The 27,603-nt window shown below is 44.0% G+C and overlaps 3 protein-coding genes across 5 annotated transcripts in view; 2 read left to right on the forward strand and 1 right to left on the reverse strand.

The window, feature by feature from the left end:
- Positions 1–1,722: 1,722 nt before the first annotated feature.
- Positions 1,723–9,993, reverse strand: LOC120458187 (60 kDa heat shock protein homolog 2, mitochondrial). Its single transcript, XM_039645755.2, has 3 exons — positions 9,844–9,993; positions 3,679–3,811; positions 1,723–3,611 (listed from the first exon to the last, which is right to left on the reverse strand). Exon 3 carries the CDS (start codon positions 3,603–3,605, stop codon positions 1,872–1,874), a length of 1,734 nt encoding a protein of 577 aa, XP_039501689.1. The 5' UTR covers positions 3,606–3,611; positions 3,679–3,811; positions 9,844–9,993; the 3' UTR covers positions 1,723–1,871.
- A 4,334-nt stretch (positions 9,994–14,327) lies between these two features.
- The window catches only part of LOC120449057 (lachesin), a 47,517-nt gene continuing 34,241 nt past the window's right edge, over positions 14,328–27,603 (forward strand). For 2 of the 3 annotated variants that reach the window (XM_039631392.2, XM_044005831.1), the window contains exons 1-2: positions 14,328–14,468; positions 20,658–21,226. In XM_039631392.2, coding sequence (XP_039487326.2) covers positions 20,914–21,226 — 313 coding nt within the window. In that variant the 5' untranslated portion in view covers positions 14,328–14,468; positions 20,658–20,913. Of the gene's footprint in view, positions 14,469–14,545; positions 14,564–20,657; positions 21,227–27,603 lie in introns of those variants that run through there. The other variant, XM_044005830.1, reaches the window with a different exon arrangement.
- On the forward strand, positions 21,521–27,602 carry LOC120448972. The gene is made up of 2 exons (XM_039631272.2): positions 21,521–26,033; positions 26,182–27,602. The coding sequence occupies exons 1-2, from the start codon at positions 22,113–22,115 to the stop codon at positions 26,254–26,256; spliced, it is 3,996 nt and encodes a 1,331-aa protein (XP_039487206.1). The 5' UTR covers positions 21,521–22,112; the 3' UTR covers positions 26,257–27,602.

A 27,603-nucleotide genomic window follows, 5' to 3' on the forward strand; every position in this document is an offset into this window, starting at 1 on the left:
TAAATCTGCTCCAAGCTCTCGAAGAATTCGCGTCAGATGACTTGGGACACATTTTCGAAGCGGCAGATAACTGGAATTGACCCAAAAGCAGAGTGAATTAAGCCACACAAATTTTCAATTTATTCGTATTGAAAACTGGGTATTTAATGGTCGACTACATTGTTAAAATATTTCGTTAACTGAAACACTTTATTTGATTTTTCTCGCCTTAAAATCTTGCAAGTGAAGTACAAGAAATGCAAATTTTTTAAAGTTTTAAAGAGCTATCAATAATAACAGTGATTCATTACTAATTTTTCACTCCACATTCCATTTTCAAATAACTCCACTTACAGTGAAGCCATTTTAACTAGCTCTACTTTGAAGGCCAGTGTAGTTTGCCATTCCATTGTGTGGGAACTTTTTGGCTTAAAAAAACTTTGCCTTCCTGCACCGCATTCCCCGAGCGTCCGCAGCAACTCTTGTAATAAATTGTCAATTTTTGAAATGTTTGCAATGTAGGCAAGGGCAATTTTATGGCCATTTCGGTGCTGATTTAATGCGCTAAGCGAACAGGATTAGCCGGAGTCGTAAATCTGACGTTAGATGGGGCGTTATGGTGGCAAACGTGCCGTATTCCCATGCCCGGACAGCCGACACTCAAAGCGGCCTTTTTCATAATTAAGTGGCGCATTGTTGCAGCCCCCGGGGCCCAGGATGCGTTCTCGTGTAGCATCATTAAGACACGTGGGCGGATCATCTTCCTAACAGGCACTTGAACATCACACGGCAAGCAGAAAGTGCAATTTGCGTTGACAACATAAACAGCCAGCGGCTGTAGGCAGTAGGGGACTTTAGAGGGAGGGGACAGGGGCCGTGTCCTGGCAGGATGTTGCAACAGCAGCGACTCGAGTGTAAGCAGCGCCAAGGATAAGCCGCAGGAATAATGCTCAACATGCATAGAGTGTGGCCCGCGGGCCCAAGCGATTTTCTTAGCCGCTTTCCGACGATGAGCCCAAGGATGAGGATGAACATGATAATGGGGCTTGGGGTTGGGGCACGGAATGGGAATGAGGCTGATGATGAGGGCTGATGGGGAGCTGAAGAGGCCTGCATACGCTTAGTGCAAGGCCAAGTGGAAACTATCCAAGCAGATTTCTTTCCGCCCGAAGGCCACAACGAATGCCATTATAAATGTCGCAAAGTTAAGCAGCAAATGCATGAAAGTCAAGTGGCGGTTTATTATTTCCCTCATCCACCATCCACCATCCCCATACCCCATACCCCATCCCCCATACCCCACCAGCACAATTAGAAAAGCCCGAAAGCGTACTCTGCTGTCCCTGACTGCTTCATATTTCATAGCGAAATGCAAAAACGGAAGGGCCCGGGACACGACAAAAACTGCACCAAGTGGCTGGCACAACAGGGCAACTGTGACAAAACACAGCAAAGGACATGTGTAAGAGAGCACTTCCAGGACAAGCAGACTGTCAGTGGCCACGACGCTGCAAAATAACAAACAACTGGGGAAAGGACATTAAAAAATGGGTGCACAAAAACCACGAGAGGAAGCATTAACAATCAGTGTTGTCGAATCCAGCACCGGCATTCCTTTTGCAGAAAGTCAGAGAGTTCATAATTCTTCCTTTTAATTTGACTGATTATAGAGCCTTTTATAAGACAGCGACGGACATACATACGGACGGACAGACATACGGACAAATATTAAAGGAGTAAGTGTTAACTGGGATATTCTCAATTTCACATTTATTTAACATCAATTATGGTAAAAGTGTAAAGCAATCCGCTCGGCTGGCAAACCATTAGCGTTTTTGTGTTTTGAATTTAGGAAAGGATAATCGTGATAACGAGGTTCATTGGGGATTACATTACATGCCCATGCCGCCCATGCCCATGCCACCGAGAGCTCCCAATCCAGCAGCCGCTCCAGCGGCGGCGGCCTCCTCCAAAGGCAACTCGGTCACCACAGCCTCGGCGGTGGTCAGCAGAGAGGCGACTCCGGCTGCGTCCGAGATGGCGGTGCGCACCACCTTGGTGGGATCGATGATGCCGCGCTCGATCATGTTGCCGTACTCGCCCTTCAGCGCATCGTAGCCATAGTCGCCGTCGAGGATCTCCACCTTGGCCACCACCATTGCACCATCTACGCCGGCGTTCTTGGCAATCGTGAGGCAGGGCATGCGCAGTGCACGCCGGATGATCTCGATGCCCATGTTTTGGTCCTCGTTGGCGCCCTTCAGGTCGTTGAGCTTCTGGATGCAACGCAGCAGGGCGGTGCCGCCGCCGGGCACAATGCCCTCCTCCACGGCAGCACGGGTTGCATTCAGGGCGTCGATGACTCGGTCCTTCTTCTCGCTGACCTCCACGTCACTGGAACCGCCCACCCGCAGCAAGGCGACGCCGGAGGAGAGGCGCGCCAGGCGCTCCTGCATTTTCTCCTTTTCGTAGGAGGATGTCGACTCCTTGATGGCCTCGCGCAGACCCTCGACTCTCTTCTCCACATCCGCCTTCTGGCCCTTGCCCTTGAGCAGCATTGTATCGTCCTTTGTGATCACCACCTCGCCGACCCGCCCAAAGTCGCTCATCTTGATGTCCTCCAGCCGCACCAGATTGGCCTCGTCGCCAAAGACGATGCCACCGGTGGCCACGGCCATGTCCGTCAGATTCTCCTTGCGATTGTCTCCAAAACCGGGCGCCTTCACCGCGCACACTTGGAGGCCCACCTTCAGGCGGTTCACCACCAGGGTGCTAAGTGCCTCCGCCTCCAAATCCTCTGCGATAATGACCAAGGGCTTGCGCTGCGCGTTGGCCAACTCCAGGGCAGGCACGATGCTGGGTGCCGACTTGATTTTCTTTTCGCAAAAGAGGAGCAGCGCGTCCTGGAACTCCACCTTGGCTCCTTTGGAGGTGTTGATGAAGTACGGCGAAATGTAGCCCCGGTCAAACTTCATGCCCTCGATCACCTCCAGTTCGTCGCACAGTGTCTTGCCATCCTTGACCGTGATAACCCCGTCTCGTCCAACCTTTTTGATGGCCTCGCTGATGAGGTTTCCCACCGACTTGTCGCCGTTCGCAGAGATGGTCGCCACCTGGCAGATCTCCTCGGGCGTGTTAACTGGCCGCGACAGCCGGCGGAGGTTGTCCTTGACCGTCTCGATGGCCAGCATCACTCCGCGGCGGATCTCCACCGGACTGGCACCCCGGGAAATCTTCTCGAATCCCTCCTTGGCAATGGCGCGGGCCAGAACGGTGGCCGTGGTGGTGCCGTCGCCCGCCTCCTCGTTTGTGTTGTTGGCCACATCCTGCACCAGCTTGGCGCCGATGTTCTGGAACTTGTCCTTCAGGGCAATCGACTTGGCCACCGTCACGCCGTCCTTGGTGATCTTCGGTGATCCCCAGCTCTGCTCGATGATCACGTTGCGTCCCTTTGGTCCCATGGTCACGGCCACGGCATCCGCCAGCACGTCCACTCCCTGCAACATCATGCCTCTCACCTCCGGCCCGAACTTTACATCCTTGGCGTAGCTACGGGCCCACAGGACGTGGCTGATCCTGGCAGTGCGCTGCACAGTGTTGGTATAACTGGTGAACATGCGCATCATATTGAGCTGTGGTTTACAACGATTGTAAAGTTGGATGAACAAGTAAAAGGGTAAGATTGGTAATCTCACTTACTGATATATGCCTTTTTTTTGTATTATCGGTGTTGAAGCTAGAGCGGTCAAATGTAAAATGGGGAACTCAAATGCCAAGTGCTGCTGACAGGTTGAGCCACAGGATTCCAGCCTGCTAAGGTTCTCAAAATAATCTAAAGGGAATCAAACATCAAATATTTGCCTAGCTTACATTTACCTAATATAAATTTCAAACTATCCTAGTTCTTAGTCATTGAGCTGGAGCACTACTATGCTATTGAAGTGGGTATGGCAGACCACACCCAGCCCTTCTTCACTTCCAACTCTGCCCGTATCCAGTGAACACTTACCTGGTCGACAATTTGTAGCCGAAAAGTGAAAACCATTTAAATAGTCGTAAAAATGTGCGACGACAGCGACCGAAATACAATAAAAGCCAAAGTGGAATGCCATTCCTCCTCCTAGGGAACCCCGATTCACCCCGATTCCAAGAAACATAAGCTCTTCGCTGGAGTATCGTTCGCTAGTCGCTGTCATCTGCGCTTACAAGCGTCGGAAAATTGAAAACTGTTAAGGCAACGTAAGGCGAGCCGTGCAGCTAAGGACGAACAGGATTAGGGGAGGGGGCGGTGGCGGTGGCGGTGGCGGTGGCGATGGAGGGGGAGGGGGACCAGAGATTGAAGACAACTGGCGGTGCTTGTTCATGAAAATTTAAATTGCAAAATGGGCTCTATAGGTGGGCGGCTACATCCCCAACCATTGGCTAATATTTGTGTTTTAATTACCTGGAAAAGTGTCAGGACATTCTTGGCTAAGCCTGGAGTTCAGAGCAAATTTGCTATCAGCCAGCGACAACACATGGCGCAATTCGATTAGATTCAGCTTCCATTCTTATTTGTTTCACTTTGCCCAGAATTTAAGTATTCACAATGGTTACAGTGAAAGTTTGAGACACGAAAGAAACATAGAAATATTTGGTGTTAGCCAATGTCTAAAAGATATACATTATTTATGTAACGCCACATGTTTATGAAATGCAAAGTAATCTTATAAGGATGTTTCTAAAATGAAAATAATCTCAGATTCCCTATTCAAAGTATAGTTCGTTTATGATTCACTTAGTTGCGGAGATTCTGATTGCAGCCAACGGGGAGTATATTCAATTAAATGCGCGATGTGAATGAGAAGCATATCGATTATCTAATGGAGCCCACCCACGCACATCCTGGCCGAAACTGATGCATCTGATTTAATTACAACAGCCGCCTTAAATTAGCAGACATTAATATTACAAGAGAACACTGACCTATTAAGACGACCGAGGAATGGGCCAAGACAAGGCCACACATCATTAGGAAAATGGCAACGAAATTAAAGAAAATTAGCAGCTGACTGGCGACGGCAAATGAGGCACATTTATTCGAATGTAATCCATTATGAAATCGCATAATGAAGAGATTAGCACACGCATTTGGAGCGCAATTAATAAATGACCCGAAAAAAAGGCAAGGGACACAGGCCGGCCTGGGAAACTGACCTCTATCACTCCATTTGCGTGTTGAGCCCGCGAAGAAATCCAATAAATTAGGCAAACGGTAATCATTTGTTTCATTTCGTTTTGCTTCGTTTCGTTCGTATATAAGTATCAGTATATGAGGCAGACAAATAAATCAGGTGAAGTTCCATGCTCCATTGATGATTACATTGTTCGGGGAAACTTAATGGGACAATAACTCCGAGCATAATGGCTGCGAAACAGCTGGCTGCTTATTAAGCAGTTGATGCTCGGCTTTTGTGTCAACTCCTCGTAACAATGTTCCCTTTAAAAGTCTTTGCACTTCAATTAACTTGTCTTTTTGAATTCGACCCAGCGAAGGACCTTCGCAGGCGCGATTTTCCCCTTTGCTTTCACTTTGCCCCTCTAATCGATAATTAACCACAAAAACTTGGCACGCAACAGGAAGGCGGATGGGGGCGGTAAATGGATCGAAAGGGGCACTGAGCCTAAGTATAAAGAGGGTAATGGCACGGCACAAAGTTTAATTAAGACAAGAAAGTAAGCTTAGGCCGAGGGTCTCGACTGCAAGGCACTCATTACATCTCCAAAAAGATTAATTGTTTTGTATTTTATTAAATCAAAAAATAAAACCATATATATTTCAGCCTGATTGGTACCATTTTTGAAAAGAATACAAGTTTGAGAATCAGTGGAATCCATTTTACAAGCTTTGGTCTAAAACAACAGATACTCCCTTTACTGTGCGGTAAAAACGGGGTTTCTTAACTTAAAGTGATGGTCAAAATCTTGCCAAAGTTGAAAGGGAAATTTCAAGGCGAAATCTCATAAAGTTCATTAGTCGATTGTTCCCACAAAAAAAGGATGAAAAGAATATTATTATTTATAGAAAGGGTAACTAAAAAGTAATGTTTCAAAGCCAGTAAAAAGGGAACGCCCAAAGCAAAAAATGAAACAACAACTTATTTATTGGACCTTGTGTGCTTTTTGTAAAGTCAAGCACTTTTTCCAGATGCAAATCTTAAGCGTTCTATAAACGGAGTGTCATAGCTCTCTTCATATCTACAATCCCAAATTTAAGGTTTAATAGTTATTAAATACTTATTTGGAGATATGAGATGGTTGCATTGAAGCTGGAATGGATACAGGTGTACCAGGACCTGAAGACCTCCTACTGATGCAACTACATGGCTGTTTGGTGTGGTCAGGGATGCACACTGCCTGGCTAGCCGCACATTCCCTCCAGGATCCATGGCCCTTTGCAGTTGGCTGCACACTTTGATTAGCCGAAGCGGCTTGGCGTGGGCTCGCCTGTTGGATGGTCTGGTTTTTAACACTCAGCCCCTGACCCTGAACCACCCGGCTATACAGCTACCTTCCAGCCATCCAAACACCACATCATTCCAAGCGCCACCAGTTCCACCGGTTCCACCGCCCGCTGTCTGGCCTGCTCACATGAGCCGGAAGCGCATTATAAAGGGCATTTCCGGTATTTGGGTTAGGTCGCTTGACAGGGATCGTACCGTGCTTTGTATTATTAGTTCGGAGAATTCGGTGAATTCGGCGCGAGTTGGCTTCTGGGGAAGTCAGGTGGAAAAGGTCACACTGGGTTAAACATGGCGTGTGTGACGGCTTTTGGCATAAGAAATGTACCGAAGGGGATAACAACTTTGCACTTTATTCCCTTGGAAAACAGGGGAAAAGTTACACAATCAAAAATTATGCTGTCCGAGTCAATGAAAAACAAGTTCAGACTCGTGGATGCAGTGCGTTTCGAGGCAATCATAAGTCCGACACATCCCCGAAAACTTTTGTTCGATCGAAAAGTTTTGTCTTAACGCAGTCATCGCTTGCCGCCAATTTTGGAAAAAAAAAAACAAAATAAAAAATTGGGTAAAACGAAGTTTGAACTGTCCAAAAAGTGTTTCGGGATAAGCGCAAACTTTCGCACACAAACGATTTGTGATGGTCATTTTAATAAATTGAAAACTGGCGAAAGGGATGAAGGTCCACAATCGATGGCAGGACGCGACAGACGACTCTCTCACTGCCACTTTTGGTCCTTCCCGCTTGAGCAGGCTCATAAAATCTGTTTACAGGCTTATAAATAAGCGACTCGATTTGTTTTTCTTATAAAACTTTCGACTTCCTCTTCCTATATTGCCCTCAACTCGCCTGCCATCTAAGGACATAACTTATGCATGTCAAGGACCTGGAAACTAAACAAATCTCGGATCAGCCGGAATGTCTTGCTCATGGCCAAAAGTTTTTAACATTTTTATTGAGTTTGCTTTGTAATTTAAATTGTTTGTCCTCAACTTGTTGACGTGGCAGAGCACGCCTAACCAATTCTGGGTCGAAAGGATAAGCAGAACGGCGAGGGGTAAAGAGATTTGAGATTCCCTACTGCCAGATGACAGCATAAACCAATGGTATTTCATCTCTCCCAGTGACTTTCAATCAATCGCATCAGAGTTCATTGTAGCGGCTAACAAATTGTTGTCCGCCTGGTCGCCCTTTCCCACATATGTACATATCTACATAGTTATATATGTATATATGCACTCTGCCATAGATGCGATGGAATAATCGAAGCTTTATCATATCCGTCAGCGGCAGCCACGAAATGGGCAAAACAGGAATACATCGGTATGCTGGGCCAGCTGAACCATCAGAAGCATCTGAACCAGCTGGGAACTGGATTTTTTCTATTTACATATATAGGAGGAAAAGCGGTAGAAGTGCCACAAAGCAAGCATGCTCTTATTTTTTGCACAATTGCAAACATCATCGATGACGCTTTGCCACGGGGCGTATACGTTATGCACCAGTGCACCGAGTGGTTGGCTTTGTTCAGTAAAGCATGGGTTACCCCAAATCTTGCATCGAAAGCAAGTTAGGAAGGGAAAAATAAACAAGGCTACTCACAAATAATGTTTTATATTTCGTTCTACAAGATATTTTGCTTTAATTAAGATGGTAACTGTGAGCACTAATTCACTAAGTTCGAATTTTGCGAAATTCCTTGCAAAGATAACAACTCTGCCCATCTAGCACGTAAATACTCGAGTGCCTTTAGAGACCCGATAGAACCACAAGTCCCACTTGCTACATTCAGATAAAAAATGTCCTAACAATTGTCTTCGTAGAAAAGGCTGCACGTGTGCGGCTGATGGTGCAAGAGGAATAACAACATAATTCATTTTGTCACTTGTATTTTCTCGTTATTAAATTGTTTTCTGAGCCACCGCCCACCGCAAGTCGCTTGCCCTTTGCTCTCGCCCCTACTTTTCGGTAGCTTTTGGCTCACTCCGAGCTGGCAGTTGAAATTTATGCAAATTATAATACGCAAATACCCAAGTTATGTGTACTCGGAGACACAATAAACAAGATATGTGTGCCATGCTGGGTGCAAAAACAAAGACGTACTGCAGCGCAATTCGCTCGGAGTGGTGGTGTGGTGGTGTGAGGTCCTGGGATCCTTGGCATAATTGCGAAAGCGGCTCGAGTGCGGAGTGGGTGCTGCAGGGCAATGTGTCTGACACAATTGAAACAATTGCACTTTCCGCTGCCTGCTTCTCACTTCATTCCCGGTTCATTCTTTTCCTCGTGCCACAGAAGGCACGGCATGAAATGCCTTTTCCGACCGAAGTCGGTAATTATAAAGTACACTGCAGCTTTCTTTTATTGTCTGCAGAAAGGGAAGTGATGCTGAAACTCGGAAATCCTGTTAACCCTTTTAACTCGACTGAAGTACACGTTATATTTCCATGTCACGTAGTGTGTCTGGTTAGTGGTAATGCAAGAATATCACCAGTTCATTAATTGGATTTAAATCGAATTTGCAAAGCAAAAATATGAAGTTTCTTTCAGTGTACCTGAGCAGCCGACATTAGACAACTGGCAACAAGTTCAGTCTGCGCCTAAGCCGTTTCGGAGTTCTTGCTATTCAATAATCCATTGGCTGGATGCCAAACAGTTGGCAACTCGGAAGCCATTGCAACGATTATGAATAATTTACTCTGGCTCTTACTCTCTTAGTCGCAATTTTATATTGCATTTTGCCATATTTTTTGCTGCTGGTAGTGCGGAATAAAAATGCATAAATTGAAAATTAAACTTTATCGAGCTAATTGAAGGCTGGCAATTTCGGAAACTGTTGGGTCAGCTTGAATTGATAGATGTGGCCGGTTCAGGATGGATTTTTTTAGACCGAGTTTAAGTGTGGAAATTTTCAAATAAAATTCAATTTGACTTTTTGCATCCATTAAATAAAAACGGAGCGACTGGAGCAGCAGGAACAACAAATGCATCGGGGGAAAATAGACTGTGGGTGTTGATTCAATTGTAGTAAACTTTTCCATTAAATGATTTCTGCCACTGAAATTTCGGGGCAAATTAAAGCATTTGCCCGCACCCAACTCTAGGTCAATTAACATTGATGGAAAACTGGGAAAGCAGGAAAAGCTGGGTACAATGCTATGGGAATGAACGTCAATAAAATGTACAGCCATTGCAAATGTCGGGACTTCAATCAATGTGTCGATATTCGACTGGGGAGGTAAAGTACAATATTTCGTCGTATTTTTTGCTGTACAAGGAAGGGGATTTTGTTCTTTGCATATGGCCCAGCTTTAACATTCACAATTACTTATTTCTGTATATTATTTGTTTTGTATTCTTAATTACCTTTAGTTGGTCTCCAAAATATTTGGTTATTCTTCAGTTTTCATTACAAATTTCAAGCCAGAACTTTTTTAAAATCTGATTAGCACTACTAATAATTGTCACAACTTGTGTTTTGTAGGAAGTGTGATATTAAAGGCATTGGCTGCTTAGCTTCAGTCTTATAATTTTTTTGACAATATTTAAAGTTTTTATGATGGGTTAAATTTTATACAAAATGATCGAACCATTTTTTCCACCTGTAAGCATTTAACAAAGTCTGAGCCCGGAAGGAAATTGCACCTTTGGAATAAAATGTAAAAAATCTTCTTAGATGTCGATGGTAAGAAAAAATATTCGCGATAAATAACTCAAATCACGTTCAGTAAACGCTTGCACATGCAAAAACAAAAAAGATAATGGTATTTTACTTCTTTTTGTAAACCTACTGGCATTTATCGAAGCCGATGCAAAACTGCTGTTGACATCACGTTCCGCATGTAGAAAGACATTTTGTACACGTTTACGAAGCTCATTTTTAGTCCTCAGAGTTTCCGGGAATGTGTTATTGAGATTTCTGCTGATGTTTTCAGTTAATAGTAGTTTATAGAATATAGATATTCTCCGTTTCTAGCACAGCAAAAGGGTGCACGGCATTCGTTGAAAGCCGAATAAATCACATTTGCAACGCTTAAATCAATAGTTAAGCCGTTTACTAATTAAGCCCAGGCGAATCATAATTTAGTTGCTGTTGACACCATAATGCCATCGAAATGCCATCGAAAAGAAGCCAGCTTACTTTGCCTAATAGTATTTATTTGCGAAGCACTTTTGTCGGCTGGTAATTTGTGCAGAGGACGTTTGGAATGTCAGATGGCACTGGAGGGCAAAAGGATAATGCGTTCGGGTGTCCTGTTATGTACCAAAAAGCATCAGTTTACCTGCGTAGACAAAGTTTGCGTTTGCGGAAGACCAGAAAAGTGTAAAAAATAAATTATTCACATGACGTCTTGGTTAGTAATCGTACTTATTCGTAGTAAATTTAAACACAATGTAACAAATAAAAAAAAGAAAAAAGCTTACGTGTAAAGGCACTAAAAAAAACGTGGCAATTTTGTGGCTTACTGGCGAAATTCTATCTCCAGACGATTCCATGTAGCATGCAACCTTCAATGGAGGCCTCATAATTGGTTTTGAATGCAGCCGGTTGCCAAAAACAGGAGCTGAGCTAGCATCCAAACAGTCAACAGCGTGTGCATCAGCAAAATGAACTGCAGTCAGGTGGGTATTCTTGAACACAGCCCCACTCAATCGCAGGTGGAAGAGGCTGTTGTTGTGGCTAATGCAGCCAACGCGTGAGGCCAGCTTATGAAAATGACCACCACAGATGACCGGGCTATTATGGCGGGCGCTGGGAATGGCTAATCAAAAATGAAAAGATCCTGGGCTTACTACCACGCAACAAAGAGCTCCATTACGAATACGCCGAGTTGGTTTGCGTCCATTGTGGAGCCGACAAACAAACTGGGAGCTGTCTCTCAACCAAGTAAAACTGCATTCGACCGCTGCCAATTGAGCGTTCGAATGTGTTTGCGCCGTGGACTGCAGCTTCTCAGTGCAATCAGATGGAATATATCCCGCTTTGAGCTGGCTGCTTTGGAAATGATAGAAAGTGTTGCCTTTAAGGGAGTCTCAGTTTCTTTCTTTTTCCTTTTTTTTTTTCTGCATCCTGAATTCTTTTTGCAGCCCTCTGCTTTGCATTCGCACCACCCACTGTGCTCTTTGGTGGCCTTATTAAGTTGGCGCCTCTATCTATGCAACTGCCATCAGCCGGGAAAGTTTTTCGCGTACCTTCGATGGTGTCGGTTCTTTCTATACACGGTATATATGTAGCCTGGCTGTTTTATATTGAATTATATGAGGAAACAATTAGTATCATAGATGCAGCATCTTAAATATCTCATGCTTTATTGTCTTAATTCACTTCTGCACTATCATTTATCATTAATTTGAATATTTAGTAGTAGCTCAATTACAAATATCACTTTCATAGCAAAAGCTAGTAATCATTGTGCTCAGATTGGATCATTTGGGCAGGGTAGTTTCTGATCGACTCCTGTCGCAAGCTTTCCCATTTATTTTCACTCGCTCCAGTTTTCTGGCGTCGTCAACGTTGCAACTTCATTGTCAAAGTTGGCAAAGAGTCTTCAAGGGAAAGTTGGAGTGGGAAACTGCAAAGAAATGCACAAAAACTGCGTTGTGCAAATAAGGAGAACGTGAGTGGCGAAAAGCGAAAATGCAGCGGCCTGCCAGTTGGGCGCTAATTATATGTAAATAGCTGAAACGAAACCGCCGCTCGAGGTGCCAAATAATTGGCCCTCATGAAACTGCCAAGTATAGTTTACGGCCGAAGTGATCAGGGGAAATAGGCTGTGAAGAAAAAATGCTATAATTGTCAAGGCGTGACGGACTTCTTTCGACTTCTTTACGGTGAAACTGTTGGCAGGACCCCCCGGAAGAATTAGAGAAATTTAAATGTGCCTGCTCTGGATGCCAAGGATTCCGAATAAGTTACCTAACTTGTTACTTACCTTGTCCTAACCAATGGCTGTTGGCTTTATTTGGGGAAACTTAAATTGTACCTAACGCAAAAGCAATTAGCTCAAATGCTGGATAAATTCCCTTGCATTTAGGTCATTACAGAAGAAAAATTTCATAACACTTTTGGGTGTGCGTGAGAAGGCATTTGTCCCCCGGCCACTTCTTCTCCCCGGAGACAACATTCAGGACATAGAGTAGCATTACAAAATTTCCCCAAAAAATTCGTAGAAATGCCAAAATAAACGAGTGGGTTCGGTGGAATGAGATGGCAAGGTAAGGATGTGGAGGATGCTACCCACATGAGCGACAGTAACCAACACGTACAAAACGCATAAACATTCTTGCCTAAGTGAGTTTGTACATAAATTTGGAGCAACTTGCGTTGCAGGATGCGTTACAAAGAGACGATTTCGTGTGGGTCTCAGGATCTGTTTAAAGGGACTGAAGGGGGGAGAGTAAAGCAGCAATGTGAGTAGAGCTGTGAGAACTTACGCAGAAATCCATGGGAAAGCAAGTGGGTTTGAAGTTTAGACGGTTCGTTCTGTTTCGGTATCCTAATTTATTTATGCAGCCCCTGGCAAATGCAACTTTACTGAGGATGGATATCACTCAGCTATTCGTCTTCATAACAGCAGTGCTGATTGGAAGGTATTCAGATGCAATTGTTTTAATTTCGAATGATATTTATTTTAAAAGTGAATTGTCAGATCTTTAAATTAACACATTTAAGCTTTTTGGCTTTAAATAGAGCAGAATTTATTTAAATATTTCTTACCTAACAGCGGAATGGTATTTCCACTTTCTGTGTTGCACGACAGCCAAGTATTTACTACCCAACTGTTAAATACCAATTACCGATTATGGTCTGCAGCTTGGAAGCTGCAATTGAAATTATTCAACGAATCATGGCAATATCATTGGCTGTTTGCATTATGCAAGCATTCCCGGACCTTTGAGGCTTGATGGCATTTCCCGAGCACCTACACACACGCAGCCGGAAAAGAAGCAACTTTAGTAGCATATTTCACGGCGCTGCGTCCGAAGAGAAAGCGCATTAAAGAGCGCCACTCGCCAAAGAGATGGAAAGAGAGAGAGAGCTGTTGTAAGAGAGACCACAGCGCACATTACTGACCTACATTAAGTAAAAATTTATTTATGCCGGCTGCCAAATTGGTTCCCCAAAGCATTGGCAGGTCCCGCTCTCCCCTGGCCCCTGCCCACTGGCTTTATGACTATGACGGATATGATTGTTGGTCGGAGCTCTCTCCGTTCCCTCCTCGAACTTGCTACTATTACTGCCTTTGTGGTTGTTGGCTTAAATAATAATGGCTTGTAATTTGCATAAATAATGTTTGATTTTTGCATTGATGAGTGGGGTGTGTGTGTGCTGCGTGTGTGTGTTTGGGGAATTTTAAATGATTGAAAGCTCGGTCATCATTGGGGAATGCCGGGAGTGCCGGCCACGGAATTTTTGCATTTAAATCGATAAATTAGTGGGAAGAGCTGAAAATATCAGTACGCCAGGATGTTAGTCCATTGTTCTATTTGAAGTTTTTATTGTAGGTTTAAGCCCACCAAACAGGGCTAATAGTTTGCTGTTTGCTGCTACGAGACCTGACTTAGTTGCCCCAATAATGGTTTCTTATCCTGCCACAGAGCACTGTTAACCAGCTAACAGAGCTCTGCCTCTGTTGTTCTCTAACAGAACCTGGTTCTCTTTGCCTTTTGGACTTCGGCTCGCTTCGGCAAGTTGGCGAGTGCTTGCCGAACTGCACGAACTACGAGCCGAAGTGCGTTCGGTAGTCGGCGCTCGTGACGAATGGCGGCGATTATCGCCCTTCGAGGACTTTGTGTAATCAGTGCGTCCTGCTAAGCAAATTAGTTTAGTATGGTTTTAGTGCGCAACGCTGACGGTCGCGCCAGTTCGCAGCTCTTAACACGTTGGTGCCGAAAGTCGACGCGCTCGCGTTTCGTCCCTCGCTTGAATTCAATTCCGCGAGACAGCAGTGCATGCGATATCATCGGAGGACAATAGCTCAGCACTGGACGTAAGCGGAAGCAATGGCTAGAATTAAATAGATAAATAAAATAAATAAATAAGTGCAAGACACAAACGGAGACGCTGGCTGCCAACTTCAATTTGGTACTTCATTTTTCACAGCCCGCTTAACGCAAATTGTGCCGGTCCTGGCTCCTTGCTGGGTGTACTAAGGTCCTGGCTGCTTACCCGTGCATCCTCTCCTTCCCCTCCCCTTGCTGATTGCATTCTTGGCGGCAAGTCGAGCGTGGCTCATTAAATGGCTGGCGAATAAAAAAAATGGCAGATGAGTGCGAGACCGACTTGCGGAAAAACAATCACAGCATTCCTCTCGGCTGGTAGAGCCTGCAAACGGCATTTATAGAAGGGCCCTAGCGGCGCTGCGAAATTGTGGTATTTTATTCGCAATTTCACTTTGACTGTCACGCCAATTGAATTAATTCCACCGCGGAATTTAGGATTTAATTTGACATTTAATTATTGCAATTAAAAGTGCCCCGCAAAGCGCAGCATCAGCAAAAAATATCGTTTTAGTACAGGATTATGATCAAACAGAATGAAATGGTATTATGAAATTTTGTTTGAAAAAAATTAACTTCTTTTGAAAGTGGTTGACAACATAAAGCCGTGTCACATTACAGCAGCGGTTTGCTATAAAACGCGTATTTAATCTAAAAAAAGGGAATAAAAGCTTGTAAATTGATAGAAGGTAATATTAATAAATTATTGCAGGGAAAGCAAAATATGTGGAGATTTTTGAATTTCTGCATTGCTATCTATTATCATCACTTCAAAAGTTATGATTAAGTGATTGAAGGCAATGCAGTTTAGTAGTGAGATACTTACATTAAACTATTTAGTGAGTATTAAGTAAAGTCCATAGGAATATGAAACACAATATACATTGTGTGTAGCCAGCTAAAAATATTCAGATGTTTTAAACCCAAATGATGTGCTTAACAAATTAAGTTCCCTGCAACATAACATGTTAGGCAATGCTTATCCTCTATTATATGTATTCACTACATTCGTTCACATACACATTTTTTTGAGAAGAGTTTGCGAAACGACGAATACTTGGTATCAGCCAACTTTCTGATAACTTTACTTTGCTTGTAGCCCGAAAACTGTTTGAACGCATCCCAAGTGCAGGACGAACACCAACAAAGGACGAGCTTTAACTACATTATTGGGAGCCCACGTCAAGTGTCAGAGTTTTGGAGGGGAAAAGGAATAACAGTTTGGCTTTGTTGTGACTACAAATTTTGTGGGGCGCTGCTCGTCAGCGCTAATGAATAGGTGGGCAGTTTTGTGCAAAATTATCAAATAAAACGGGCAGCCGACCGCACAATTACACCCAATATTTTCGCGCACGCACCCAAAACGGATGCCGTATAAACAACATGAACATGAAATTTAGCTGCTGGCAGCACAAACACATACATACGTACATAGCCGTAGATGCAGAGCTCGTTGTGCACATAAAATATGCGAGGACTAACACACACTGGCGCACGCGAACGAGCACCAACACATGCACATGCGGATGAAGCACTCGCTGCGAGTGCGGGAAATATTTTATGCACTTTATGCGGCCTGGACGCCGCTCGCTGCTGGGTATCGCTAATTAGGCAATATGCACTTGATTGTGTTATAATCATTAAAACCGGAAATGCATGGCCAACCCACAAAACACAAACGAGTGCAAGCGCTCAGCCACTCGCACACACACACACACACACACACACGAGTGAGTATGCGTGAATGCTGTCAGGTGGCTGAAATAGTTTCACAGCATTTTTGGGCAGGGCCAAAGAGGGTAGCCCCAAAGCTTTGAATTTCCATCACAGGAGCAAATGGGGAACTACCAACGTGGCCGATACCGATAGTTTCCCGTTTCACACTGATTAATTATTTGGTGAACAATAATTAAGTCTTTGAGGGGCTCGCCGGGCGTCGGACGAACAGCTCGTTCGCCCACAAAATGACGGAAAGTCACATCAGTGGCTCGCCGGAAACGGAAGTGCGGGAAAGCAAACACGTGTCGGAAAAATGTCTGCTTGCAACAATGTGTGCTCGCTCGTATATGTATGCCAATGCACTTCCGCACACCCACACACCCGCACAGCAGGCGCTCGTGTTGCATATGTAAAGCGGCTTGTAAGCTGGCCAATTTTTTATGCATTTATGCATTTCTCTCGCTGCAGCTGCAACCGCCCGCCCACACCCACGCCCGTTGACCGTTTTTTATTAAAGTTTCCCGTTAAGAAAAGCCGAGAAACCGCAGCAACAAACAGGAACGCCCACTGTGCGAACTGCATCGCACGTCCAAACGCCTTTTTGTAGGTTAATCAAATGCAAGATGGGGAAAATGCACAAGCTGGCTGCATGGCAGTGGAAAATGCTGCTTGTGGCTAGTTAGTGTGAGCGGGCGTTGGAGCAAACATTTTGCCATCTTTTTGTATACGCATTTCGCATGGCTTGCTATATTAAAAGAATTTTCCCATCCGAGGAAAGGACAAGGCGTGGAAAAACAAGCAAGCATCATGGCAACTGACAGCCAAGATGGACGGCGCTGTGATTTGATTTTTATTCCGAGCGATGCACAACAGCAGCTGGCATCCAGTGGACAGATGAATTATGGCAAATGATGTAAACGCTCCCAGTGGATGTGGCTCTAATTAAACAGAGGGCCAAGAAGCACTCATAATGTGCGCTTATACAAGCACTCATTTTCGCCTTTTACTATAGATAAATGGCGTTTCTCTTCTCCGCAAAACTTTCCTACCCTTGCTGGTTGCCTAAGACCATGATGATATACTTCCTGTACATGCATATTTACTATACTATACATATTTATATACTTCCTGTACAAACAAAACTAAAATTTTCCGAAACGAATGGCAGTAAGTCTGCATTATAGAATGACCAAACAACGACGCTTCGAAAAGATAAATATTTCAATTCATCTGCAAGCTGAGCATATTTTGATTGGAAAAAACGCTATCAAAATTAAGCTTCATTTAATGCATTTTCTGCATATTACCAGCGACAGTAACCAAGCTGAAAAAAGGAATGAAAAGCTGAAAGTACCCACCATTTCAGGTGACATAAACAAGCCCTTTATTTGGCATTCTGCTGCAGTTTTTGACACGCGAAAGTAGCAAAACGCTTTCAAAAAAGAGAATGTCAAATAAAAAACGGAAAGAATGCGGATAAGAGGAAAATTCACAAAGAAAAGAAATCGAGGAAAATATGGATGCAGACGGAACTGAGCGAAAAACTAGCTTTGGGTATATGTATATTAAGCACGAAAAACTGTCACTCATGGTTGACTCGACTATTGAATACCTACTTTTTTGTTTGCTTATTATTAATAATATCAAAATTATTAATAATATTAATATTAATCAAAACTAAAATGAATTTTTCATACCAAGTGGGTTTGCTTAGGTTTACTATACATTGCAAAAACAGTGAGCTCTATTCTTTATACCTTTCATAACCTTTGCACAATATACCCTACTCTTTACGATTGGCGGGTATAAAAATGCACAGTCCAGAGGGAGATATCATTTGTTATTTCATTTCCGAAGCAGGAAAGCGGCAAAGCCCGAGACAGCAGGAATGCCGTGGATTAGCAACTGTCATTGACAGTCGGAAATCATAGACGCCATTTGGCTGGCTGCAAATTGCTGGCCGCATTTCTTTGTTTGTCATTTAACGATTGACAGCTGGCGATAAGCAGAACGAAACAAAACGAGACGGCTTGGAGACCTGGCCAAAACAAAGACTGCTGCACAACAAGCCAAATGGGAACAGTGGACTGCCAGCCATCAAATGGAAATGTTAATGACGCACCTCATCGAGAAGGTGTCAATTGCCTTGACTTTATACTTGGCCAAAACTGCCAAGTTTGCAGCCCATTGCCTTACCTATTCGGCATTTCTTTTTCCTCTGCCCGGCTATTTATCATTACGACGTTGGTGGACTTGGCCGGGTCGAAATGCCTGGGGAGCAGCAGATGGGTCTCCGTGTCCCAGAGCTGCTTATCAATGATAACTGACCGTTGAACGGAACAATGGAAACCGGCTTGAGGGGATTCAGTTGGGATTCTGCTACGATGAGTCGAAATACTGCTTATTATATGATAAGGATTGTCATTATTAATGCTGTCTATTAAGGGGAGAATTGAATTTTGAATAGAGTGTAAATCTGAGATGAAACCACGATAAATTTGGATTATCTGCATATATATAAATGATCCTTTGTCCTACATTGTATAACTATCTTATGCATAAGGACACTGGTGCAGTGTGGCTTGCACTAAAAACTAGCAAACTTAAGTACTCTATGAACTTTTCATGACCATTTCTCCCCACAAATGTCAAGTCACCTGTCCTGCTGTCATTTCTAGTTAACCCCTTCATGTTCCGGGATTCGGTGGTCAACCATTTAAGCCAATTTATTAAATAAGACGTCATTTGTCACATTTCGTTCAGGGTTTCACCACTCTCTGGTTATCTTCTTTATTAGCTCCGTTCAATCTACGCTTTTGACTCTTTTTCACCGCATTTTGGCTTATTGTGACCGCTATCTTTATGATTTTCCAGCGAACGTAAGGAACTGGCAATCCGGCCAAACAATGCCATAAATGGCCAAAAGCCACACAAAGGTGACAAAACCGCGCCGAAAGAATAATACCAACAGAATTCAGCCCGGACAATATATTTTTATTAATTTCCACCTGGTCAACTGATTATGAAACACCCAAATGGACAGCTGACAAGGATGATCTACGGTGGAAACATTGAGCTGATAATAATAATAACGAAAATGGCAGACCCTTTTGCGACCCATCGATAAAACGAAAGGACGAGTGCCGTGGAAATCGTGGCCAGGGATCTGACCGCAATTAGTTGATTGCCAGCACTCAATTTCTTCAAAGATGGAGAGTGCTTTCAGTTTCATAAGCTAAAAAACCCCCAACTCCCGCTCAGTATCTGACTTTGGCCATCTCTGGCACTTACTATGTGCCACACTCGACGGGAAATTAAACTTGTCCAAAAGTTTAAATGCCTTTCTGCCGCTTTCCGTTGCGTTGCGCTCGACTTTTGTTTTCAAGTTTCCTAAGATTCCCCGTTGGCCTGGCCGTGTCCTGCCTCCTGCCTGCTTTCAACCAAGTTTTCCCCTTTTCCTGGGTTTTCTAATAAGGCCACTTCTAGCAATTAAAGAAAGCTCTGGCCTTCGCATACACAAGTTATAAAATGATACATTTTGTGGCGGCAGTGGCATGGGAACGAAGGCGGAACATCCTTGAAAAGGACCCGCACGTACGCAACTGAAAACGGCTTGCGGTTTGAAAATGTTGCATTCTGATTAAGTGGTGGCAAATGAAGCATGTCAAGTTACCCATACGCCTCGTTGGCTTGCCTCAATTGAATCCACTATTTGCATCATTCAAGGGCCTCTTTGACTCCCGTGACCCTCAGTCGATATTTCAGCCAGTTGGCTGAAAAAACATGCTTGATAAAACATGCTTAATATATTAGTTGCAAAATGAAAATAAATAAGTATAAACGAGTAAGCAATGTGGAAAATAATAAAATAAAACATGCTTAATATATTAGTTGCAAAATGAAAATAAATAAGTATAAGCGAAAAAAGTGCATTAAAAGACCATCTCACTGCACTACCTTAAATCCTTACATATTGTATATTTTATATATATTACCTAATACATATATAATATATTTACGCTAAGCTATCATATTACGAACTGAAGTTTTCGAAAGGGTTATACAAAGCATAATTAAAATCGTTAATTCCGCATTTTGGTTCATTATTTTTACCTTTTCATTAAAGTATGCAATTTTCATGAATTAAATGCCTTATAAAGCAGTTTTGAAATGCCAGTTCGCGGTATTTTTAACCCTTTACACCATTTGTACGCTGTTAACAGCTCTTTCCATCTAACACACAAACCTGCATATTGTATGACCAGTATATCCATGAACATCCGCGGAGTTTAAGGGAGAGTGGGTGCGTTAATAATGAAATTATATTTAATAATATAATGAAAACCATTACTGCAGCGCACCGACCATAATACATGCATTAAAAAATTAAAAGCATGCCAATCATTACTGATACATAGTTTACATACAATGAACATTTTTTTTCTTGCTTCCCTTTTCAGTCACACACATCCGCAGGGAATTCGAACATTGGAACAACGTCTGTAGTAATGCATTGGAAATGTTGTCCAACTTCTCGGCCCAGAGCTGAGCAACACGGTGGTCATAAATATTTGACAATTGCGGAAAATCGAAAGTGAAGCGGTAGGGCTAGAGCAAGGATTCTTACGCCAGCTGCCAAGAGCGGCTGCAATCGCAATCAGGAGGCAAACAATTACGAGCAGGACGAAAGGACGAAGCAGGACTAGCAAATAAAAAATGAAAATTAAAATATTTCCGCTGACAGCGGATGCAGCGACAATTGCCGCGGGTCGCCAGCGCAGACGGACGGCGGGGAAGCTGCAGCGGAAGCGAGAAATGCCGGAAATATCCTGCCGGCTAATTGTTGCCACTGCCACCGCTGCCGTCGCCGTCGCCTCGATTATCTGCCTCTCCTTCTCGCTCCCCGGCTGCGCCGCCCAGGAGAGCGACGACGAGGGTGAGCTGCACCACCTGGACCAGCTGCACCACCAGCACCAGGACTTCATCATCGGCGAGTCCGAGGAGCACGATCACATCGCCCATCATCTGGGTAAGCAACTGTCATCTGTTTACTAAGCGTACTTGTTATTAAATCTCCTACAACAATTCAGACATTATTTCAAAGTTTCAATTCTACCTTTTTTTGCATGTTTTGAATTTTTGACAGTTAAGCGTTGTATTTTTGTATAAAGTTGTCTGTGAAGTGGTACTAAATTGTCTTTTTGTTATTTAAAGCAAAAATGACTTAATAGCTCTCAACCTTTTGCTTTCTGCTTCCGGAATTCAACTTTTCAATTATCTTTTGTAATTTGTTTGTACTGGCGCATATCCCTTTTGGCCAGTCAACAGAATCATTCCACGTGTACGGATTATGAGCGGAGTCACCCGGTGCTTCAGCTGTCTTAACAGCGGATTAACATTTTATATATCGATGCTAATTGAACTGAACTGTATTCTTTCTTTCTCTCTTGTAATTTGCGGTCATAGCGATCAGACGTGATTTTTGTATATGAAGAAATAAATGAAGTTAAATAGTGTATATATGATTCTTATTTGCGAACCCCATTACAATGATGTCAAAGCAGTGAGGCATCACAACTATTCATTGGTGGCCCATGAGGGGAACCTTGCTCATAAGAATCATAATTAATAATTGCTAAAAGCTGTTTGGCAATTTTATCTTCGTGGTCGGCTTCATCCAGATAAATCACCGTGCCTACGTTTTCTATCGCGCTCGCTCTCATCACGACAGAGCAGTATACGCAAACATTCGCGCTCGCTCTCATCACGACAGAGCTAAGTCCCGTTGCCCTTCGATTCCGTTAGATTTGCCGGAATCTCTGCCAACTCAAAAAAACAAGACGTCAAAGAAGAACACCGATAACATACGAGCATTTGTGCATATTACATACAGTGGAGCAACGTCAGTATAAACAATGTCGAAATTTGATCAACTGGTGCGAGTTCAAACTGACCGCATTGAGTCTTTGAAGCGCTTGTTCAGTAATGTGAAAAAAGACTCGAGTGCGCGGAAAACGGAAATATATTTCGAAAAACGTTTGAATCAAATCGACGAGTTTAACAAAGAATTTCATCAGGCGCATCACACACTTATATGCATGGCAGACTACGAAGAAAGTGTGTATAAGCAACAAAATACAATCAGCCAATTCGAAGACCTGGGCATGGAAGTTTACTGTTTCGTGGCCGAAGAAAAGAAACGAATTTATCCAGGCACAGTGACGCACAACGAATCAGCTAACTCTACAATAACAACACATGTAGAGGAAGTACGGATACCACTGCCAAAATTACCAGTTCCGAAATTCTCTGGCAACTGCGCGGACTGGCCAAGTTTTCATGATGCATTTTTACGCTTAATTCACAATAATGAGCGTCTGGATAATATTCAAAGGTTCCATTTTTTAAAGGAAGCATTACCAGTAGGCCTGGACAACGACATTCGCCAAATCGCTTTAACTGAAGCAAACTATGAAGTCGCTTGGACCACACTTCTACAACGATATAACAACCCACGAATTGTGTTCGCCAGCCACATGAACATGCTCTACAACTTACCGAATCTTTCGAAAGAAAAATCTGCTGACATACGGTCTATGGTTAGCACAGTCAACGTCTGCATTGCCGCTTGCAATACCGTCAAGGCGCCACTACAGGGAGGAGATTTTTGGTTGACTCATTATCTAACAACCAAACTACCCAAAGACACTCACACAGCTTGGGAGCATCATCTGGGCAGCAAGATTGACGTTCCTTCATACAAAGATCTGCAACAGTTCCTCAATGATCGACTTGTTACGTTAGACGCTATTGAAAGCCGTAACGCGTGCAGCGGCATGAAACAGTCAAATGAAACTTCAGACGGTACTAAACGCGTGCGTGTGCACAGCGCCCACACCAGGTCGGGTGCTTCCGCGTCCGCTTGCTATCATTGTGGCAACTTACACATACTTCGAAGATGTCCGCAATTTCTTTCAATGGATTGCTACCAACGGAAGGAAGTGGCCAGCAAGGCAAAATTGTGTCTCAATTGCCTGGGAAAATCGCACACACAAGCAAGCTGCCCCAGCAACAAGAATTGTCTTCATTGTGGTCAACGTCATCACACGATGTTACATTTTCCAGCAACACAGCCAACGCTGATACCCTCCTCGACATCATGCCAAAGTTCAGCAGCCAGTTCAGATGCCAAGCCGACTCTACAGTGCATGTCAACTACAACTTCATCTATGACTCATCGAAAGGTACTACTAGCAACAGCTCGGGTTGTACTCAGTAACACACAGACAGGATGCCAGGCCACGGTAAACGCGCTTCTTGACCAAGGATCGGAAGCAACTATCATTTCGGAGCATGCTGTACAGTCTCTCCAGCTCTCCCGAAGCACAACTCGCACTTCAATCACCGGAGTCGGTCAAGATTCAGGACGACGCTGCAAATTCATCGTAAGTTGTTCGGTGCAAACAGCAACTAACCCAAATTTCTCGTTAAAGGTCGACGATGCTTATGTTTTGAACACGTTGACATCACACATGCCAAGTCAAAGTTTTCCAGCAGGAAACTGGAGTCATATCCATGGTCTCATGCTCGCAGACCCCTATTATTATAGATCCAAGCGAATCGATATCATTTTTGGAGCCGACCTTATGGCACAACTCTTGTTACCTGGAACTAAGATTGGCTTGCCAAACGAACCCATAGCGCAGAATACTCAACTCGGATGGGTTCTGTTAGGCAATGTTGGCAACACGCATATTACACGCCACATTCGATGTAATCATGCCATAATAAACTCCGAAGAGCTGCTTAAGGTATTTTGCGAGGTAGAATCAGTTCCAGAACGCCCAAAGCTCTCCAAAGAAGATCAATGGTGCGAGTCTTTCTTTAAGCAGACCCATCAACGTCAACCAGACGGCAGTTATCAAGTCCGTTTGCCATTCAAGAGGAACTTTGACCCCAGTATGACGCTCGGAAAATCTCATCAGATCGCCCTGAACAGATATCTTCAACTCGAAAGGCGCCTTCAAAGGGACCCAGACAAATGGATCAGATACTGCAAAGGAATTGAAGAATATTTTCAACTAGGTCAAATCACGTTGGCAGAGACGAGCGAAAACTCAACCATAACCACGGATTCCTACGGTCGGCATGTTGCATCATGCGTGCTACCACATCATGCAGTTTTCAAAGAAGAAAGCCTCACCACAAAACAACGTATCGTTTTTGACGCATCGGCCCGGACCTCAAATGGCAGATCGTTAAACGATGTACTATGTGTAGGTCCCACGCTGCAAAATGATCTGCCAGCCGTTCTCTTGAATTGGAGACAATATCAGTTTGTTTTCACTGCCGATATACAACGAATGTATCGCTGTATCAATGTCCACCCTGATGACACGCAGTACCAGAGGATTTTATGGCGGGCGGCGGATGGAGTCATCAAACAGCATTGCTTAACTACCGTCACGTTTGGAACAGCGTCTGCACCTTATACAGCTATAAGAGTCATCCATCAAATAGCTGAAGACACACAGACAAAATATCCTATGGCATCCAACGTTCTCAAAAATGAGATATATGTCGACGACATTCTCTCAGGCGATCATTCACAAGAGGCAGCAATACGGAAAGGTTTGCAAACTATGCTAGCTTTAAAATCCTCTGGCATGGAGCTACGAAAATGGGCTAGTAATGACCAGGATCTGATGGCAACGATACCTCTCGAGCATCGATGCAAGCAGACATCCCTCAGTTGGGACAATGCGGACACCATCAAAACACTGGGTATGTACTGGTTGCCCAAGCAAGATTGCTTCACTTATAAATTACTAGCAAATACTCCAGCCGGTATAACAAAACGAGAAATCCTATCGACCATAGCACGTTTATTTGATCCTCTTGGATTAATCGCTCCAGTTGTAATTTCAGCAAAGATTATATTGAAAGAAATCACACTAGCGAAGCAATATCGCGAGGACGGATCGAGTACATCACTGGATTGGGATGAGCCAGTTCCCAACACCATTGCCGTCAAATGGCAACAATTTCGACAGCAACTAATGAAGGTTAAGACGATCAAAATACCACGCAGCGTCAAATTTACGCCACTATTTAGTAGTGAGATACAACTGCACACCTTTTGCGATGGATCCTCCAGTGCTTACGCAGCAGCAGTGTATGCACGCACCCAACAGTCTGATGGGACTTTCTATACAACGCTCATCGTCGCAAAATCAAAAATTTCGCCAACCAAGCCGTTAACAATACCGCGCACTGAGCTATGCGGTGCAGTATTAGCTACCAAACTCACCAAATGGGTGCTGGAGAATAACCGATGGACCAATGCACATATATCTACCTTTTACTGGACCGATGCTACCATTGTTCTGCACTGGATTAAAGGAGACATTACTAGGTGGAAAACGTTTGTAGCCAACCGAGTGTCTTACATTCTCGACCACACCTCAGCGGCTCAGTGGCACCACATAGACACATCGGAAAACCCAGCAGATTGCGCAACCAGAGGCTTACCACCGAGCCAAATACCTGATATTTGGTGGCATGGCCCATCCTGGCTATGCAAACCACACAATATTTGGCCAAACACGCAATCACAATTGCTCAATCCAGAAGAACGGGATCTGGAGGCCAAATCCATAAAAATTAGAGCCTTCACTACCTTGTCAGACACAAAGGATTCTATTATTGACCGATTCTCGTCGTATACAAAACTGCTACGTGTCACGGCATACATGTTACGATTCTGCCACAATGCTCATGCTCGAGCACAACGAAGTCACGGATCACTCTCTCCTGACGAGCTGGATGAGGCCCTGTGCTGCATAGCTCGCCTTGCACAATCCGATACATTTCACGCCGACATCCAAGCGCTTAAAAGGAACAAGCCGTTACCACCCCGTAGCACACTTTCAAATCTTACACCGTTTCTTGACAACAATATCTTGAGGATTCGTGGCCGTCTCAAGCATTCAAATCTCTCTTTTTCTCGAAAACATCCAATTATATTACCTCATTGTCACCTATTTACAGATTTGGTAATTCAACACTCTCATCAGCTCACTCTACATGGCGGCGCTCAATTAACACTGGCTCACATACGCTACAAATTCTGGATTCCCAGAGGCAGACAAGCAGTCAGGCGAATCATCCGGAAATGCGTCACATGTTTTAAGGTAGCTCCAGTCGTAGCGAAGCAATTGATGGGTGACTTGCCATTACATCGAGTCAACCCCCCAACTCGTCCGTTCATTACAACAGGAGTTGACTACACTGGTGCGATTGAACTTCAAGCCGCGCGTGTACGAGGATCAACCACCTACAAAGGCTATGTAGCCATTTTTATATGCTTAGCAACCAAGGCGGTCCACTTGGAAGCCGTCACTGGACTTTCAACAGAGCACTTCCTGCAAGCATTTACGCGATTCACCGGACGTCGAGGACAAGTTCAACATATGTATAGTGATAACGGCACAAATTTTGTTGGCGCGAGTACATCGCTTAACCAGCCCATCACTTGCAAGGCAGCCCTAAACGAATCGACATGTCTACATGGGACAAGGTGGCATTTCACACCTCCATATTCTCCCAATTTTGGTGGCATCTGGGAGGCAAACGTGAAAGCAATGAAGCATCATCTTAAACGGATCGTCGGCAGCCACAAGCAGACGTATGAGGAGCTTACTACAGTTTTGATCAGGATTGAAGCATGTTTGAACTCACGTCCACTTTGCCCGCTAACCGCCGACCCTGACGATTTAGAAGTACTAACTCCAGCACATTTCTTAATTGGTGACGCACTACTGGCACCGCCACAAGGTCGGCCGAATAATAAGCCTTTGCGTGAACTATTTCTCGCACAACAACACATGACGCGACAATTCTGGTCTCAATGGTCTCGTGATTGGTTATCACACTTGCAAACTCGGCCAAAGTGGTGCCAAATCAAAGATAATCTTAGCATCAACGACTTAGTCATTATAAAGGATGATAATCTACCACCAGCTAAATGGACTATAGGCCGAGTCGTCGAACTGCACCCTGGATCGGACTCGCTAGTCAGAGTGGTTACATTAAAGACGAAATCTGGCATTCAAAAGAGGTCAATCACAAAGCTTTGTCCACTTCCGATTTCAACATAATTATGATCAACACACGGATCAAGAATCACAAGGAGCCTTCATGCTGGACGACGCATTGGCGGGCGGCATGTACGGATTATGAGCGGAGTCACCCGGTGCTTCAGCTGTCTTAACAGCGGATTAACATTTTATATATCGATGCTAATTGAACTGAACTGTATTCTTTCTTTCTCTCTTGTAATTTGCGGTCATAGCGATCAGACGTGATTTTTGTATATGAAGAAATAAATGAAGTTAAATAGTGTAT

This window comes from Drosophila santomea, chromosome 2L, assembly GCF_016746245.2.
Source record: "Drosophila santomea strain STO CAGO 1482 chromosome 2L, Prin_Dsan_1.1, whole genome shotgun sequence".
In the NCBI taxonomy this organism is placed as follows: domain Eukaryota; kingdom Metazoa; phylum Arthropoda; class Insecta; order Diptera; family Drosophilidae; genus Drosophila; species Drosophila santomea.

Coding starts and splice junctions, on each gene's coding strand:
- LOC120458187 (XM_039645755.2), bottom strand. CDS start 3,605: ATGATGCGCATGTTCACCAGTTATACCAACACTGTGCAGCGCACTGCC.
- LOC120448972 (XM_039631272.2), top strand. CDS start 22,113: ATGTCGAAATTTGATCAACTGGTGCGAGTTCAAACTGACCGCATTGAG. Junction 26,034..26,181: donor ACGAGCTGGATGAGGCCCTG/TGCTGCATAGCT, acceptor GTGGCCGTCTCA/AGCATTCAAATCTCTCTTTT.